Source organism: Sorex fumeus, unplaced genomic scaffold (genome assembly GCF_029834395.1).
Source record: "Sorex fumeus unplaced genomic scaffold, SorFum_2.1 ptg000015l, whole genome shotgun sequence".
Taxonomy (NCBI): Eukaryota; Metazoa; Chordata; class Mammalia; order Eulipotyphla; family Soricidae; genus Sorex; species Sorex fumeus.
Genome location: NW_026606072.1, coordinates 6,676,187 through 6,692,854, shown reverse-complemented (window position 1 = coordinate 6,692,854; position 16,668 = coordinate 6,676,187). Strand labels below are relative to the sequence as shown.

The 16,668-nt window shown below is 38.6% G+C and overlaps 1 protein-coding gene across 2 annotated transcripts in view; it reads left to right on the top strand.

The window, feature by feature from the left end:
* The window catches only part of FYB1 (FYN binding protein 1), a 98,550-nt gene that overhangs the window by 39,826 nt on the left and 42,056 nt on the right, over positions 1 to 16,668 (top strand). For both annotated transcript variants that reach the window (XM_056112095.1, XM_056112094.1), the window contains exon 2: positions 5,395 to 5,551. In XM_056112095.1, the coding sequence (XP_055968070.1) occupies positions 5,395 to 5,551 (157 nt within the window). The remainder of the gene's footprint in view (positions 1 to 5,394; positions 5,552 to 16,668) is intronic.

The following is a 16,668-nucleotide window of genomic DNA, read 5'->3' as shown; positions in this document are numbered from 1 at the left end:
GTTTAATTCCTGGTACCACAGGCCCCCATTCCCCGAGCAAACTGGATATAGTGGTGCAGCCTCCAAGCATCACTGATTCAAGCATCAAACCTTCAGGCCTACTCCTTCACTCAGACATCACCAAGAGTAGCCTTGGGCCCTATAAAATAAATCAATACAATTTTTTAAAAATTTAAACTTTGCTCATTTGACATTTAGGGATATTTCATGATTTCAATTTTAATATTATTATTTATTATTATTATTATTATTATTATTAAGACACTGTGATTTACAAAGTTATTCATAGTTGAGTTACAGGCATATAATGTTATAGCACCAATCTCATTACCAGTGACAACTTCCCTCTATTAGTAGCACTGTAGCACTGTCCTCCCGTTGCTCATCAATATGCTTGAGTGGGCCCAGTAACGTCTCCATTGTGAGACTTGTTGTTACTGTGTTTGGCATATTAAATATGTCACGGGTAGCTTGCCAGACTTTGCTGTGTGGGCAAGATACTCTCAATAGCTTGCCGAACTCTCTGAGGGAGGGGCGGAGGAATTGAACTCGGGTCAGCCGGGTTGGCCACATGCAAGGCAAATACCCTACCCGCTGTGCTATTGCTGTAGCCCATCAGTATAAACAAAAAATTTTAATATACAAAATTAAATTCTGAGGTATATGTGTGTATGTTTTTACAAGTAACTTTCTCTAAAGTCATTTCTCCTTTGGTGAAATCGAAAATAGAACCAGTATGGGCAAAATCAAGGGGATAGGAAAAGCACAAGGAAGTGACCCCAGCGGCACCCCCTGATGCCAGATTGCCAGCAAAGTAGCTCCCAAACTGGGTGCTCTTGTCTACACCACCCAGTTTGTATGATGAAATCAAGAAGTACACATAAATTATTTCCTAGGTTTCTCCTCAGAACAGGCATGTTGTATTATGTAACGTAGCTTGAGCATTCTTAACTGCTGTCTATTTATCAGTGGCAACTTAAGACTGGTTGAAAACGGGAAACAATAATATTCATCTGACCAGATCTCTAGCAAAACCATTTCCACAACAATGATGGGACCCAATTATATTTTTTATTTCAGTCACTCCTGATAAATAACAAAATTTTGAGAAATAAAAAATATCTGAAATACAACAAAAAAAAAGAAAAGAAAATGGAACCAGTAAAAGGAAAGGAATCAATCCAAAAGACTAGGGCCTATACTCAGATCTTATGGAAAGGTGGTTATTGATGGAACTTTTTAATTTTCCATCTCATGACATGAACAGAACATAGTAGTAAGAACATAAAATCAATAAATATGATTCTAAGTGTTAACTTCACCTCTATTGCTTACTAACTGAGAAGTTTTCCAACTATGAAAGAGAAACTAGACAAGAACAAATACCTCAAAGTGTTATTATAAATATTAAACATGTACAAAATGCAGCCTGACAAAATGTCACTAATTAATGTTATTATTTCTCTAATGTTTTCCTACGTATGTACTATTTATTTCTTCTTTATTGATTTTATCATATTTCTTTACCAACCACCACTCTTTTATCCACAACAGAGTATATTTCTGCTTTTGAAAATTCAAAGAAAAGTCATATTTTGGTATAATTTATAAAGTCAAGAGTAACAGTCAGTCAGATCAAAGTGAGTCTACTTGTTTTTTTCCCTGAAATATAAGGAAGTTTTTTTCTTTGAATTACTTTGTATGTATGCAAATGCATTCCTTGTGGTATTTGAATGTGACCAGAGTTTTTGCAAAAAAAAAACTCACCACTGAATATTATTACTTGAGAGGAATTTAGCATATGTTCTCCCAAGCTTAACAGGATGCTTAAACAATTAGTTTGGTGCCTCATTGAAGTCTTTCAAATTATCTGTAACAATTTTCCAACGATAAATTTGGAGGGATGTGGGTATTGCAAGTCAGTGCCCTGGGGATCTTGGGGCCACTCCCAGAGATACTGAATGACTCAGGGCACTTGGCACCACTTCCAGTGATGACTTTGCTGGCCAGATGGTTCATATAGTGCTGCTCAGGCCCAGAGGTTCTGGAGGCCATCAAGGCCACCTCAGAGATGCCCACGAACCACAAGGCCACATCCTGAGGAGTTTGGGGGAATATGAGATGAAACTCAGACCTTCCTTGTGTGGCATGTACCTCTGCCCTTTGAGCTATCTCCCCAACCCTCCAAATTAAATATTTTTAATACCCATTGTGTTCTTCACCACTCAGCCCTGCTTTGCACTGCTTTGGCTGCACTCACAGGCAGGTCATCTCGGTGCTGAGAAGGTCCCTGCAGGCTGCATCAGCACCCTGTTTCAGTCCCAAAATCAGTGGGAAAGCAAGCAGACTACTCTCTGAGGAGTCAAAATTGTCCTAACAAAGGAAAGAACAGATAACAAGAAAGCAAACCATCGGACTCTATCTTGGATACCTGTCCCAGTTTGATTCCCATATGGTCCCCTGAGCCAGGAGTGATCCCTGAGCAGAGAGTCAGGAGTTCGTCCAGAGCATCTCTTGAGTATGGCCTAATCCTTCCCCCAAAAGGAAAAAATCAAAATTAAAGCCACACCTCTAACAAAACACTTGTTTTATTGAAGATCAAATATGTCATTGAAAACAAGAATATTAGACATGAAAGCAGGCACAAAAAACTAACCTTCTTTTCTAAAAGTAAGGGTTAGATGAAAAATAATGTTTGGAAATCATAGATGTGATATCAAAGTTTCAAGACAGAAAAGATAGAAATCCTCAGACCAGGAAAAATAGTACATAGGTTAGGGGTCATGCTGTGGTTTAGTTACAGCGCAATGTAGCCACTCATCACTGCAGTGGTGGCTCGGCAGCCCCCCAGAAGACCTGGAAGCCCCTGAGCATCATGGCAGGTGTGGTCGCTGTGTATCACTGGGGTTGCCCCCACAACCCTGACATTTCTTACGAGCCCCCACTTCTTCCTCCCTCAACAAAGAGATCATTATTAATGGAGGAATTCAGTTCAAAGAGCTGATCCAACTCAAGAAACAAAACATTTACCAACATCACTAATCAGTGAAATTCAAATCAAATCCACGGTGTGAGAGCACCTCACAGCTGCAAGAATCACTTTTATCAAATGGCAGATATAACAAGTGTGCACCGCTCATGGGCACGGAAATGGGTCTAGCCCCCGTGTAGAGGGGCATTTGCAAGAAACTGGAAATAGAACTAACAGGCATTCTCCACTTGGGAAATAAACCCACACCTCAACCTAAGATGTCTACTGTAGCTTTTCAAATCTGTCTCTGTTTCTTTTTCACTTTTTTGATTGGGGCCACACTCAAAGCTGTTGCTCAGGGATTAATTTTACTCTATGCTCAGGACTCATTCGGGCAGTGCTTGGGACTTACTCCTGGGTCCAGAGGTCATTCCTGGTGGTATCAGGAGCCCATATGAGGTTTTGGGGATTGGATTCCAGTTGGCTATATGCACATTAAGATGCTCTACTATCTCTCCAGCCACCAGAATTTTGTAACTCTTTCTCCCTCTCTCTTCTTCTATGTTTCTTAGTAGATTTCTCTGAATAAAACTATTTTACAGCTTGCTCTTTCAAGCTGTGCTCTTCCCTGAACACCTCTCTATCCCCGTCTCTCTCTGTCTCTGTCTGTCTGTCTGTCTGTCTGTCTCTCTCTCTCTCTTTTTCTCTCTCCCTCTCTGTCATTTACTGCTTTTCCCATTCTGAAAAAGACCATATTTTCTATTGAACACCTCTTTCTTTCTATCCCACATCTTTTTAAGTAAATTCTGTTCAAGAAAATAAAAACTATTTACTTCACTAAAAAAGTAGAACAACAATATAATCTAGAAATTCTACCTCTGTATATACACATATACACACATATGTGAAACAGATTATCTTCAAAAATATCTGCACTTTCATATTTATCACAATATCAGTGACAGTAAATAAAGTAATAAGGTGTGGAAAAATAACTAAATATCCATCAGTGGATGAATGGATTAAGAAAATGTGGTATATGCAATCATATATTACTTAACAATAGGAATGCATTCTGAAAAATATATCATTATGTAATTTCAATAAATATCCTAGAGCCAGGATCTTAAACTTTTCCCACTCATGATCCCTTTTCATCAAAGATATCCTGATGTGAGTGCTGCCAGAAGTACTTCATTTCCCTTACACAGTTTATTTTACAATAATGCTTAGTCATTGCATATTTAGAGACCTTTTAGAGTTGATATTTTTTTTGTAACACCCACGTTCAGTTATGTGACCCCCATGTGGGTTTATAACCCACAGTTTAAGAAACGGGGTCATAGAGTATAACTCTAAAAATCTAGATAGCATCATCTACAACACCTGTAGGCTATTTGTCATATTCCATTAGACGATCATTAAATATGTGCTTCTTCGCTAAGTGAAACATAACTATGTTTAAAATGGAGTTTCATTCATTCATTCTTCCAAAGAAAGGCAATTCTGTCATTTGCATCAACATGGATAAACTTCAGGGACATTATGCTAAATCTGGCAGAGAAAAACCAATACTAAATTGCAGCACTATGTACAAAACCTATTTTATTTTTTAAAAATCATCTTGTAAAAAAAATAGAAAAGTGGTTGCCAGGGGCTGGGGTGGGAGAAATATCACTATCAATATCACTATCCTCCTGTTGTTCATCGATTTGCTCGAGCAGGCCCAGTAACATTGTGAGACTTGTTACTGTGTTTGGCATATCGAATATACGTCACAGGGGAAATAAGATGAGCCGAATTATTTGTTTGATTCTTGGGCTTTTAGGGTCACACCCAATGATGTTTAGGGGTTACTCCTGGCTCGGCATGCAGTAATTACTCCTGGTGGTGCTCAAGAGACCAGATGGGATGCTAAGGATTGAACCTGGGTTGGCCACTTGCAAGACTAATGCCCTCTCTGTTGTACTATTGCCTAGCCCTGAGGTTAATTTTTTAAAGTACAAACCTTTTCTCTGATATTAGTTTGATGGTCCGATGTAAAACATGACTATAGTTAATAAGTGTTGTATAATAAATATTTGTCAACAAAAAGAAAGTAAAAGTTCCTCGCTGGAAAATAAATGTTTGAGGTGATAATTGTTAATTAAGTTGATGGAGGAATTTTCATAATATATGTACATAGAGTCATAATTTTAAACTCTTTAAACATTTTTTAATTCTATAAGTCAATTTTTCCTCAGTTAAATAAGGGGAAGGAAACGTTTAAACTATCACGTCTCCGAATATTTACATTATTATGTGCTAAAGCATTCATTCAAATTTAGGGTGTATTTCTTATTTTCAAATAATTCCGATTAGTCCGTTTTTTATGTTTCGAATGTTTCTCTCAATTTTAATGCTATTTTTGCTTTACCCCTTAGGTACTGGCAAAGCCCAAGCATCTGACTCAACAGCTCCCGCACCACCACCTCCAGCAACCCATCCGTCCTCTCAGCCACCATTACCAGCATCTCACCCAGCGCAGTCATCAGTCCCAAGTCTACCTCCAAGAAACATGAAACCTCCCTTAGACCTAAAGTAGGCAAAACATTAACTTACCATTTCTTGTTGCAGTTATCTTACCTATGGTAGGGAAAACGTCATCTTACCATTTCTTGTTGCAGTTGTTTGATAGTTTGTTTTTGTTTTGGGTCCACACCCAGGGATGTTCAAGGATTACTCCTGGCAGTGTTTGTGGGTCTATAGGGAATGCCAGGGATGGAACCCAGGTCAGCTGCGGGCAAGGCAAGCACCTGACCTGCCGTACTATCTTTCCAGCCCCAGATCTTACATTTCTTGGCAGTCTTCTGCCAGCCAGGTTACCGAGTAGGCTTGCCTGGAGGCTCAGGGTTCCATGGTAGCCAGCAGAGACCTCAAAGGAAGGCAGCTAGCAGGGAAGAAGAGACGGCTAAGCAGACTGCTTTCATACCCCCACAACCCCCTGAGCAATGTGTTTCATGTTTTCTAGTTGATTTTTCCCTTAAGGGTTCATTTAGAGAATATCTTCAGTGCTGTTTTTCCAGTTCTGAGTCATCCTTCAGAGCAGCACCACCACCGCCCCATCACCTCCACCACCATTATCATCATCACCATCACTGCCATATTGAAGATTCATATGCCAGGAACCTTCAGATATAATTCCTGTAAATTATTGATTGCACAGCATTATCATTTCACAGATGAGGAAATTCTGCAAGATCTCTTACTTTTTATTGATATTTTGAAAATGAGCCAATGCACATGTCTCTCATCTTTCAGATTTTTCAATTGTGTGTTAAATACCAGGAAACTCACTCAAGTCTATTGCTGCTTATATTTTCTTGGTACTTTTTAGAAATGTCTAAACCATGTGGATTTCTGGGCATGGACTCCTTCTTCATGATTGGCTAAAATAGATGGTTGAGGGAAAAATAAGAAAAATGAAATAGAGTAAAATGCTGTCTCTAAAAAGAAATATTTAAATAATAGTGAATATGCATTCTTAGGGTAAATTTGACTAGATATTCCCTTCAACCTTATAGAAAGCTGCTTTACGTGATTTTCCTTTAGTACAAATAATTAATTTCCCCAAATATTTAGCTGGAGTTTGTTTTTCCCATATTAGTTTCAATCCCCATATTAGGTTGATAGTTGTTACTTTCTACATTCAAAGTAGAATCCTTTAATAAATATATCTAATAGCTTTCCTTTAATCATAAAACTATTCACAACAAAAGTTAAAAACACATTTGTTGTGGGTAGCCTCCTCTGTGTTTTATGGTATTGTGCCTTATTTGAATTATAGGCTTAAGACTATAATTTAAATTTGGCAGTTAAAGGGAAATAACTAGATTTTGTGACAGCATCTTAGTGATTGTATCATATATAGCCTTCATTGTGCACTTAAGTGAATTGCATATTCTTTGAGATATTTGAGTTTATAAATAGTAATTTAAAGACAAATACCCATGATATCTAACTGTCAAATTAAACTCTAAAACATCTACCTACTAACTTATAAGACCTAAAGTCTTGTTTAGTTAAAATAATATATGATCTTATAAACAACTGATATCTATGTAAATTAGTTTGTATTCATGTGCATTAAATCCTGTTGCTTTTTCTTAATTTTTCCTACTCTAGTAGTTTGTTTTTAGTGAATCAGAAGTTTTTATTGAAAGAAATTTCCTTAGAGAAGTGTGAGAGGATAGAAAGAAAGAAATACGTGCTCCAGAGAAAACATGAATTTTTTTCCAGAGTGGGAAAAAAATCTATGTTATTAGATTTTATCTTAATATTTTTGAATTTTATTATGTGACCCTATCACAGCTTTTGACTTCAATTAACCTTATTGATCCTGTGTAATTATAGTGATAAGTTATGATAAATAACTTGAGGGTGAATTCCTGAGACCTTGGAAGAATAATGGCAATTGGATTGAAGAAATTGTGACAAGGAGTATCTTTCACTATTCTTTCCAGCTGGAAGACCTCTCACATGTTCTATAATTTACTAAAAGGACTCATCTTATAGTAGTATTTGTTCCTGGTTAAAATTTATTACCACAACATTCTCCTTTCAGAGGAGACACTCCTGGAAGCAGACACACCAAGAGTACTTCTTTGTCCTGCTACCAAACTTCAACATACGGAACAGTATGTTTCAGGGAAGCCCACAGGGACCTTTTTTTTTTTTGAGAGCTTGTCACAGAGGCATCACCTACCTAACAACTCTCAAAATGCCAGACTTTTAAAAGGAAAGCAGATGCTCACCATGAGTCATATTGTCTAGGCATAGAAGAGAATTAATGAATCAATTAATTCATTCATTAATTCTTTTGCTATCAGTCTAGGTAGGGTTTTGGAAGTAGAATTTCCAGATACAAGTCCAGGTCCAATCTTGACAGTACATTTCTCCAAGTAATATGCAGCCTTACATCTGCTATATTAACTCTTTTCTGCAACTTAATCCCTAAAATAAATGCAGGTAGACAGTTGTGGAATGAAAATAGAATTTCAGAAACAGTCCAGTGGTATTTATTGCTACCTTTCACAGAAGGAGATTAATTTACCAATATTTTAGGGAATTCTTGTGAAGTTGAAAGGGGCAAACCCAGCAGGCTTAAGTCAGTACTTGTACCAATCTCATCATAAGTTAGCGAAACCTACTCATTAAAATAAACTTTATTTCGCATTCACGTATTATTGAGTAGTCCTAATTAGAAAGTCTTACTCATCTAAGAGTATTCTCCACAAATGTATGTTCTCAAAAAAAAGATGAAGAGAAATAGTTTTATATGCTATAATTCCTACATAAACTAATCAACATATCTATCATTTTGAGACAGAGGAATAGAGGGAATGAAAGCCAAGGGACTATAAGAATGTTTTTTCTCTTTTCCAACTGAAAATGTAATGGAGAGTTGGATGCTTAAAAAGTTCCCCTGGAGAGATCTAGATAATTCCAAAGTGAAGAAATAGCTGAGTTAGAAACTTTCTCCAAGTAGGGGAAGTTAGATAAGATGCAAAGGGAAATGAAAGAAAAACGGGCCTTGATGGTTAGGCTCAAAAGTTTATATTTTGTGTGAGGGAGAAGTTTATGGAATTATGTTTAAGTAAAGTAGTGTGATACGCTGTTTCTGTCCTTTTTCTTTCCCTTGCTCCATCACCCTTCAACGTGCAGACTTGGGAGCTTCTGTGGTGCTCCCTCTGCTGGCCTGTTGATGCTTTTCCTCCATTCTAATCAAAGATCTCAATCAAAATCTAACTTTTTTCACTCATTCAATAATTTTTTTCTTAACTCACTGCTTTGTGCCTTTATAATAGGCACTCAGGGAATATCAGTAAACAAAGCAAATATCCCTTCCCATGTAAAATAGGGAGGAAGAGAACCAAGAATGAAAAATAATAAACAGGGAAGGATACACTATGAAGAAAGTATCTAGTGCTATGGGAGAAAATAGATTAGGGTTAGGTGGTGCGGTCTGAGGGTGGCATCCCCAGTACTGTGTTGCAATTTCAAACAGAGAAGTGGGTGTATCTTTGTAGAGAAATCCTTAAATGCTCAAGGAAGCAAAGAAGATAGGCAGAGAGGTGGAGGAAGATTATTAGAGGCAGAGGAAAGCAGATGAAACAAAGTCTTCAAATGTTCAAGCTGGGATGGACATAGCTGAGTCTGAAATAGAGCCAGCAAGGGAAAGAGAAATGAGAGAAGAATCAGCCCACAGCCCTTGTGGTAGATGGTAGAGATTATGGGTTTTTCCCTAAGAGCGGTGGAAGCTATTAAGAATTGAGTAGGACAGGAGTGTTTCTTACTGTGTGTTTTGTAAATATGACCTTAATAGCTATGCTGAAGTAGTCAAGACAGAGAAGATGTGAAGGTAGTGGAGCCAGAGGGATAGTCCAACAGGTAGGGAGTTAGTTATGCATGCAGCCAACCAGGCTTGATCTCTGGCACCCCGTAGGGTCCCAGAGTCTGCCAGTAGTGATCCCTAACTACAGAGCGAGGAAGCCCTGAGAAACACTTATGTGGAGGTGCCTCACATTGGGGGGTTTCAGTGAAAATGGGGAAAGGAGTCGAGATTCTGGATACTTTTTGAAGACACAGGAATCTGGATTAGAAAGTAAATAAAGATGAATGTGGTCCATAAAGGAAGACTTGTGGTCTGAGGATCTGTATGGATGATGTTCCATCCACTGACAAGGGAAAGTTACAGTTGAACAAGTTTGAAGATAGATCGGAGTAAGGACAATATTCAGCCTGAGGTGTCTCTTAAATATCCAAGCAGAGATGTCGAAGAGGTAATTTATTGAGTATAAAAGGTAAAGAACTGAAGATACAGTCCTGGATTAAAAATGTAAATTTGAGGGCCAGAGGTACAATTAAGTTATAGCGGTCATGCTATATTAAATATTATTATATTTATTAAAGATTATTATATTATTATATTTATTAAAGATCATTAAATATCTGGGCTGAAGCGATAGCACAGTGGTAGGGCATTTGCCTTGCACGCAGCCAATATGGCCGACCCGAGTTCAATTCCTCTGCCCCTCTCGGAGAGCCCGGCAAGCTATGGAGAGTATCTCGCCCGCACAGCAATGCCTGGCAAGCTACTCATGACGTATTCAATATGCCAAACACAGTAACAACAAGTCTCAGAAATGAAGACATTACTAGGCCCGCTTGAGCAATATATATTGCCTATAAGAAATAATAACACACCTAAATGCATTATATACCATGTATGTGTTACATATGTCTATATATTTTACATGTTTGAGTCACACGCATATAGATAAATACATATATATGTGTATATATACACACACACCACACTTTAAATCATGAGGCTGTTTAAGATAAAAATGGGGATGAGAATACCTAGAGAAGAGCCGATCCTGGAGCACTCAGATGCTGCTTGATATCCAAGTTGATATTATTTTACAAAAGAAAAGAGAAGCATGGCAGTTACTCTTGGTAAAAATGGAATCAAGACTTTTTTTTCAGATGGAAGAAATAACAGTTTGTTTGTGGGCTGGTGGGAATAATCCAGTGAGAGGAGAGAATGATTATGGTAAAGAGGAGAGAAATCTGGAAGCCAAGGATGAGAGCAACTGGGATCTTGAGCTCAGAAGAAACACTGGCTTCCCAAGAGAGTAAATAACTGATAAGGTTTATAGTTCTTTCTGGGATATAGAGTTCCTGCAGCCAGTTATGTCTGCTTCCCAGAAGTCCATTGTAATTGTTATTCCAATCAGGATTCGTTAGGGATGGACAATATTGAAAACTGGATGAAAATTAGAAATTATAAAGATATATTTTTAAACTTATACCAACAGTTTATGTAGTATTTTAAACTGTATTGTTTCCCCACCTAGTGGTGAGAAATCAGCAAATTACATTTTTAGCTACTTAGACATCCAGGGAGGTCAAAAGAAGATGCTTATCACAAGTGGTGTTCAAATCAACATCTTTAGTGACACACATTTCTTGGAACCATTTTTTAAAATTGTCTATCATTTTAACATTATAACAGAATCTTCTAAATATGGAAAACAGAACCAAGAACTTTGGTATACTAAACACGTATGTGGTTATTAATAGTAATCAGACAGGAAAAGTGAAATCATAAGAGATAATAAATAATGAGAAGTGACTAAGGTTGGAAAAAGGAAAGATTAAACAGTTCTAATCCTGAGGTCATTCAGAGTGTAAGAGTCTGTGCTCTACAATTAGAGGAAAAGTAAGAGTTTACCATTGAAACATTTATATCAACTAGAAATGCTTCAAATTTTCTGGAATTTGGAACTTAGATCAGTTGTACAAAAGCAGATATTGATATCTACCTCCATTTGGAAAACATTGTTTGACACAAGCCCTCGTTTGAAAGTTCTTCATGTATTAACTATAGGAAACCATGTTCTGGAGAGAAGTTCACAGGATTTCATTCTTAGTAACTGCAGGTACAGAACAAAATTTTATATCACCTAGATTTCTTCCTTTTTTAAAAAGAATCCAGGGGCTGGAGAGATTGCATAGCGGGTAGGGTGTTTGCCTTGCACGCGGCCAACCCAGGTTTGATTTCCAGCATCCCAGATGGTTCCCTGAGCACCGCCAGGAGTAACTCCTGAGTGCAGAGCCAGGAATAACCCCTGTGCATCGCCTGGTGTGACCCAAAAAAGCAAAAAAATAAATAAAATAAAAATAAAAGAATCCAGAAATGAAAAGCTGGTTATGAATATTAAATACAATATAAAGTTCAACTGCTTTGCATATTTAAAGTTGGAAACTAGAACTCTAATAGGTTTCTAAAAATAACAATCAGGACGAGAGAGATAGCACAGTGGGTAAGGCACATGCCTTGCAACCAGCTGATTGGGGTTTAATCCTCAGCATTGCATATGTTTTCCTGAGCACCACCAAGAAGGATCCCTTCCTGCAGTCAGGAGTAAGCCCTGAACACCGCTAGGTGTGGCCCAGAAACCAAAAACTAAATTAAAATTTAAATGATAGCCATATTAAATAAACTTCCCTTTTCCTCTTGAGTTATACACATTCCATGCATTCCTTTTGATTTATACCAGGAAAACAAAAGACCTTTCTAAGTATTACTCTAACAACTAAGATGTTTTCTCTTCTTCTTTACCTGTTCCCTCTGATTGACTTTCTGTGATTTGAGTTGTAACTAAGTTCACTGTCTTTTTAACTTCTTTGAAAGACTTTTCTCAATTTAGAACTGATTTTTTTCAGTAATTAACCATAGTTTGATCCGCCCCCCTGACATTCACCTTTATTTCTTCCACATTTTCTTTTCCTTTTATTCCTCACAACCATTTCTATTTTTACTATTTCATATTTATTGAGGGCTGGAGGCATAGCACAGCGGGTAGGGCGTTCGCCTTACAAGCGGCCAACATGGCCGACCCGAGTTCGATTCCTCCGCCCCTCTCGGAGAGCCCGGCAAGCTACCGAGAGTATTCGATATGCCAGACACAGTAACAACAAAGTCTCCAATGGAGATGTTACTGGGCCCGCTCGAGCAAATATTTATTGAATGCTTTAATGTTGTATATATTATTGTTGTTATTATTATTATTATTACTATAAATTCAGACCCATGTATGATAAGCAAGATTTATGTGGGCCCCTGAATCATTGTGTGCATGCCAACAGGTAATAAATGGTTTTCATAAATGTGCTGGCATGTACATAGGAATATGCTCAACAGATATCCATCATTTTGTGAGGATTTGTTATTCATGCAGGTAATGCAGGAAATAAATTGCAAATTCAGTTATCTGATTTCACATTCTTTTTTCCAAATGATAATAAACCTGGGCTGGAGCGATAGCACAGCAGGTAAGGCGTTTGCCTTGCACGCAGCCAACATGGCCAATCCGAGTTTGATTCCTCTGCCCCTCTCAGAGAGTCCGGCAAGCTACCGAGAGTATCTCGCCCAAACGGGAAAACCTGGGAAGCGACCCGTGATGTATTCGATATGCCAAACAGTAACAATTGTCATAATGGAGACATTATGGGCCTGCTTGAGCAAATCCATGAACAACAGGAGGACAGTGACAGTGACAGTGATAATAAACCATTTACTTTAGCAATAAAAGTTTATTTACTTTCTTAATATTACAATGGAGACATTACTGGGCCTGCTTGAGAAAATTGATGAACAATGGGAGGACAGAGACAGTGACGGTGACTAAGACATCATTAAATCATACACATGACAAAAATTATTTTCATAGCTTTCTTAAAATGACAGTAAGAAATTAACTAGCAAAGTGTATTAAGTATTAAAAGAAACCTGAAAACAATTATCATATCATTTTTTAAAATTAAAAACAATCACTTTAGGGGGGCAGAGTGATAGTACAATCAGTAGAGGGCTTGCCAAGCACACTGCCAACACGAGTTCGATGCCTGACATCCCCTAACATGCCTCAAAGCCCTGCCACGACTATCCTTGAATGCAAAAACAGAAGTGAGTCCTGGACACCAAGTATGCACCCTCCATGCACGCACACAAACAAAACCGAAACAAAACAGAACATTGCTTTAATGATTTAAAGTGGGGAAGAAGTCAGCTCAGTGAATATAAATGGGCTTCCTCAGTTTGACTGGAAAAAAAAATTATCTTGGTTATTTTTTTATGGGTATTTTTTTGGCAGGGTGGGAGGATGGGCCAAACCTGTCAATGTTTAGGGATTACTCCTGGCTCTGCACTCAGGAATTACTCCTGGTGATGCTCCAGGGACCATATGGGATGCTGGGGATCAAATCTGTACTAGCATGTGCAAGGCAAAAAGCTCTACCCGCTGTACTCTTTCTGGCCCTAGGAGAATTATCTTCTGGAGACTTTAGAACAGTAAAAAGCATTTGTTATTTATGAGCAAGAGTAAACTGAACTGAGGAAGAAAACAGTGGGGCTTAGGCATGGGAAGTAAACAAAAAGGCATAATAATACTATTGTAAATAATATAACACAAAGTAAAAGTAAAGTAAAGTAAAGGCCCTCCCATTGATCATCAATTTGCTCGAGCGGGCCCAGTAACGTCTCCATTGGAGACTTTGTTGTTACTGTGTCTGGCATATCGAATACTCTGGGTAGCTTGCCGGGCTCTCCGAGAGGGGCGGAGGAATCGAGCTCGGGTCGGCCATGTTGGCTGCGTGCAAGGCAAACACCCTACCCGCTGTGCTATCGCTCCAGCCCATAACACAAAGAACCAGCAGATATTAAAAGAGTAAAAATTTTCAAGGAGGGGCTGGAGAGAGAATACAGGCGTTAAGGTGCTTTCTTTGCATGCTTCTGACCCCAGTTTCATCCCTGCATCAGCAGGAGTGATTCCTGAGCAATGAATGAGGAGTAAGAACTGATGGCTATGGCCCAAAAACAATAACAAAACATTTTAGGAGTAAAATTACTGAGATTTCATGTAGTATTCAGAACAGAGGTAGAAAGAACTTTGACAGAATGATGGCGAGGATGGGTGTAGATGTAGGTAAGAATGGGGGCTAAAGAAAAGTATTTTCTTAAGAGAATTCACATATAACAGCTTACTATTTTATCAGTGAAATAAGGGAAAAGTACAAAAGTAGGCCAACTGGAAAAAATTATGATGAGATTGTAGATTAGTATTGAGATGGAATGTCAATTATTTGTAATATTCACATTTGATAAAATGGCAATTCTCTCTTGCTTTGCAATCAACCTGAGAATAGAAATGGGAAAGAAATTTCATTCTGTAAGATATTAGGGGGAATTTGGGATCTCAGGTGCCAATACTTTTTAAGAAGTATTAAAATGATTGGAACTAAGTAGTGTGGAGTCGAAGTCACTAGTGATAGAAGTAAAGCCAGCTGGAAAATGTCAGGAAAAAAAAGGATGGAGTCAAGGATTAGAACTGCTTCTCTGGTAACAGCAATCATTGAATCAGTAGAATGCCTTAAGGATCCCAGTGCTGTAAAATTAGTTACTGCCACTTGATTGGGAAACTTATCACTGCCCTGACACAAAGAAGCCATTGCCTTTGCAAGACTCAAGTTCTTCATTTCTCCATGTGTTTGCAGTAGCATCATAAAGATAAAGCAAAATTCTACTCTAATGGCACCTGAAGTATTAAATCTGAGAAGAAATGAAAGAGAAAATAGTCATTCAAAATCTGATCCTGTAAAGCAACTATGGTACATCAATACAATAACATAATAATATCATTGTATTATATTTATATTATATACTATGCAGCTGTTAGGAAAAATGAAGTCATGAAATTTGTTTATAAATAGAGGGACATGACGAGTCTCATGCTGAATGAAATGAGTCAGAGGGAAGGATTGACATAAAATGATTGCCCTCCAGGGACCTCATGGGAAGGGGGGCGTTCTGGGCCGTTTTCCACGCCCGATCGAGGTCACCAGCTGCCCCCCACGAGCGGCTCTCCGGCACGGCCACGGCCCCGGAGGCACAAGGACTTAGCACAGAGAGCCACCCGCTTGGAGCAGAAAAGCAAATGGAGTATGTGTTAAACCGCGCCAGCATGCCTGCCCGGAGGGGAAAGGGTGTTGACCCGCTCGACCGCTCCTCTCTGGAAAGAAAGATGGCGGCCGCACGGGAGCCTTGTGGAAAGCAGGTTTGAGCCGGGGGTGGTGGGAGCGGCAGGGACCTCATGGGAAGGGGGGCGTAATGGGCCGTCCTTCACGCCCGACCGAGGTCGCCAGCTGCCCCCCACGAGCGGCCCCAGAGCACAGAAACCAATCTCTTAACTATCTAACTTTTAATAGAAATTCTTCCAGGGTTAATAAGTAAAATAGCAGAAATCCAAAACATCATTTTATTCTTAAACCAAGTTGTAGAAAGCAAATCATTTGACAACGCTGTTTCAGCATGTCTGATTGGGGTGGGGGGTCGTAAACTCTAAACAATAATTGTGCATCTTCTATCGAAACAACGTATCTAGCCAAAGTAGATAGAGTATTAACTAGAACTAATCTGCCTCACAGGAATTGGGAGGGGTGGGAGGTGGGGTTCTATTGGGGTTCGCGGTTAAAAATAAGTATTGGTAAAGGGAAATGTGTTTGATATTTACATGACTGAGACCTAAACCCGAAAGCTCTGTAACTTTTCCCACAGTGATTCAATAAAGAAATAAATTATAAAAAAAAAGATTGCCCTCATTTGCAGGATATGAAAAAACATAGTATGAGAATAATTCCCAAAGACAATGGAAGGCCAGGAGGACTGGTCCCTGGTAGGAAGCTTGTCAAAAGTTATGGGGAGTGCAATTAGGACAGAGAAAGGACCACTTGACACTAATAGTTGGAAATGATCGATCTGGACAAGAACAACGTCCTGAATGAAAGTGGATGTAGTGATATGCATGATATCTTTCAGTGACAATATTGCAAACCACAGTGCCTAAAAGATAAAAAAAAGGGGAAAAAGAAAAGAAAAGTGTCTACCAAGAGGCAGGCTGAAGGGCCTAGAGGGAAACTGGGAACACTGGTGGTGGTAGGAAATGTACACTGGTGAAGGGACATGTGTTGGAACATGGCTTGACTGAAACCCAATCATGAACAACTTTGTATCTCACAGTGATTTAATTTTTAAAAATCTATTTTTTAAAATCCTGATCTTGTTCTTTTCTATTTTACCTTGAAATGTGGAT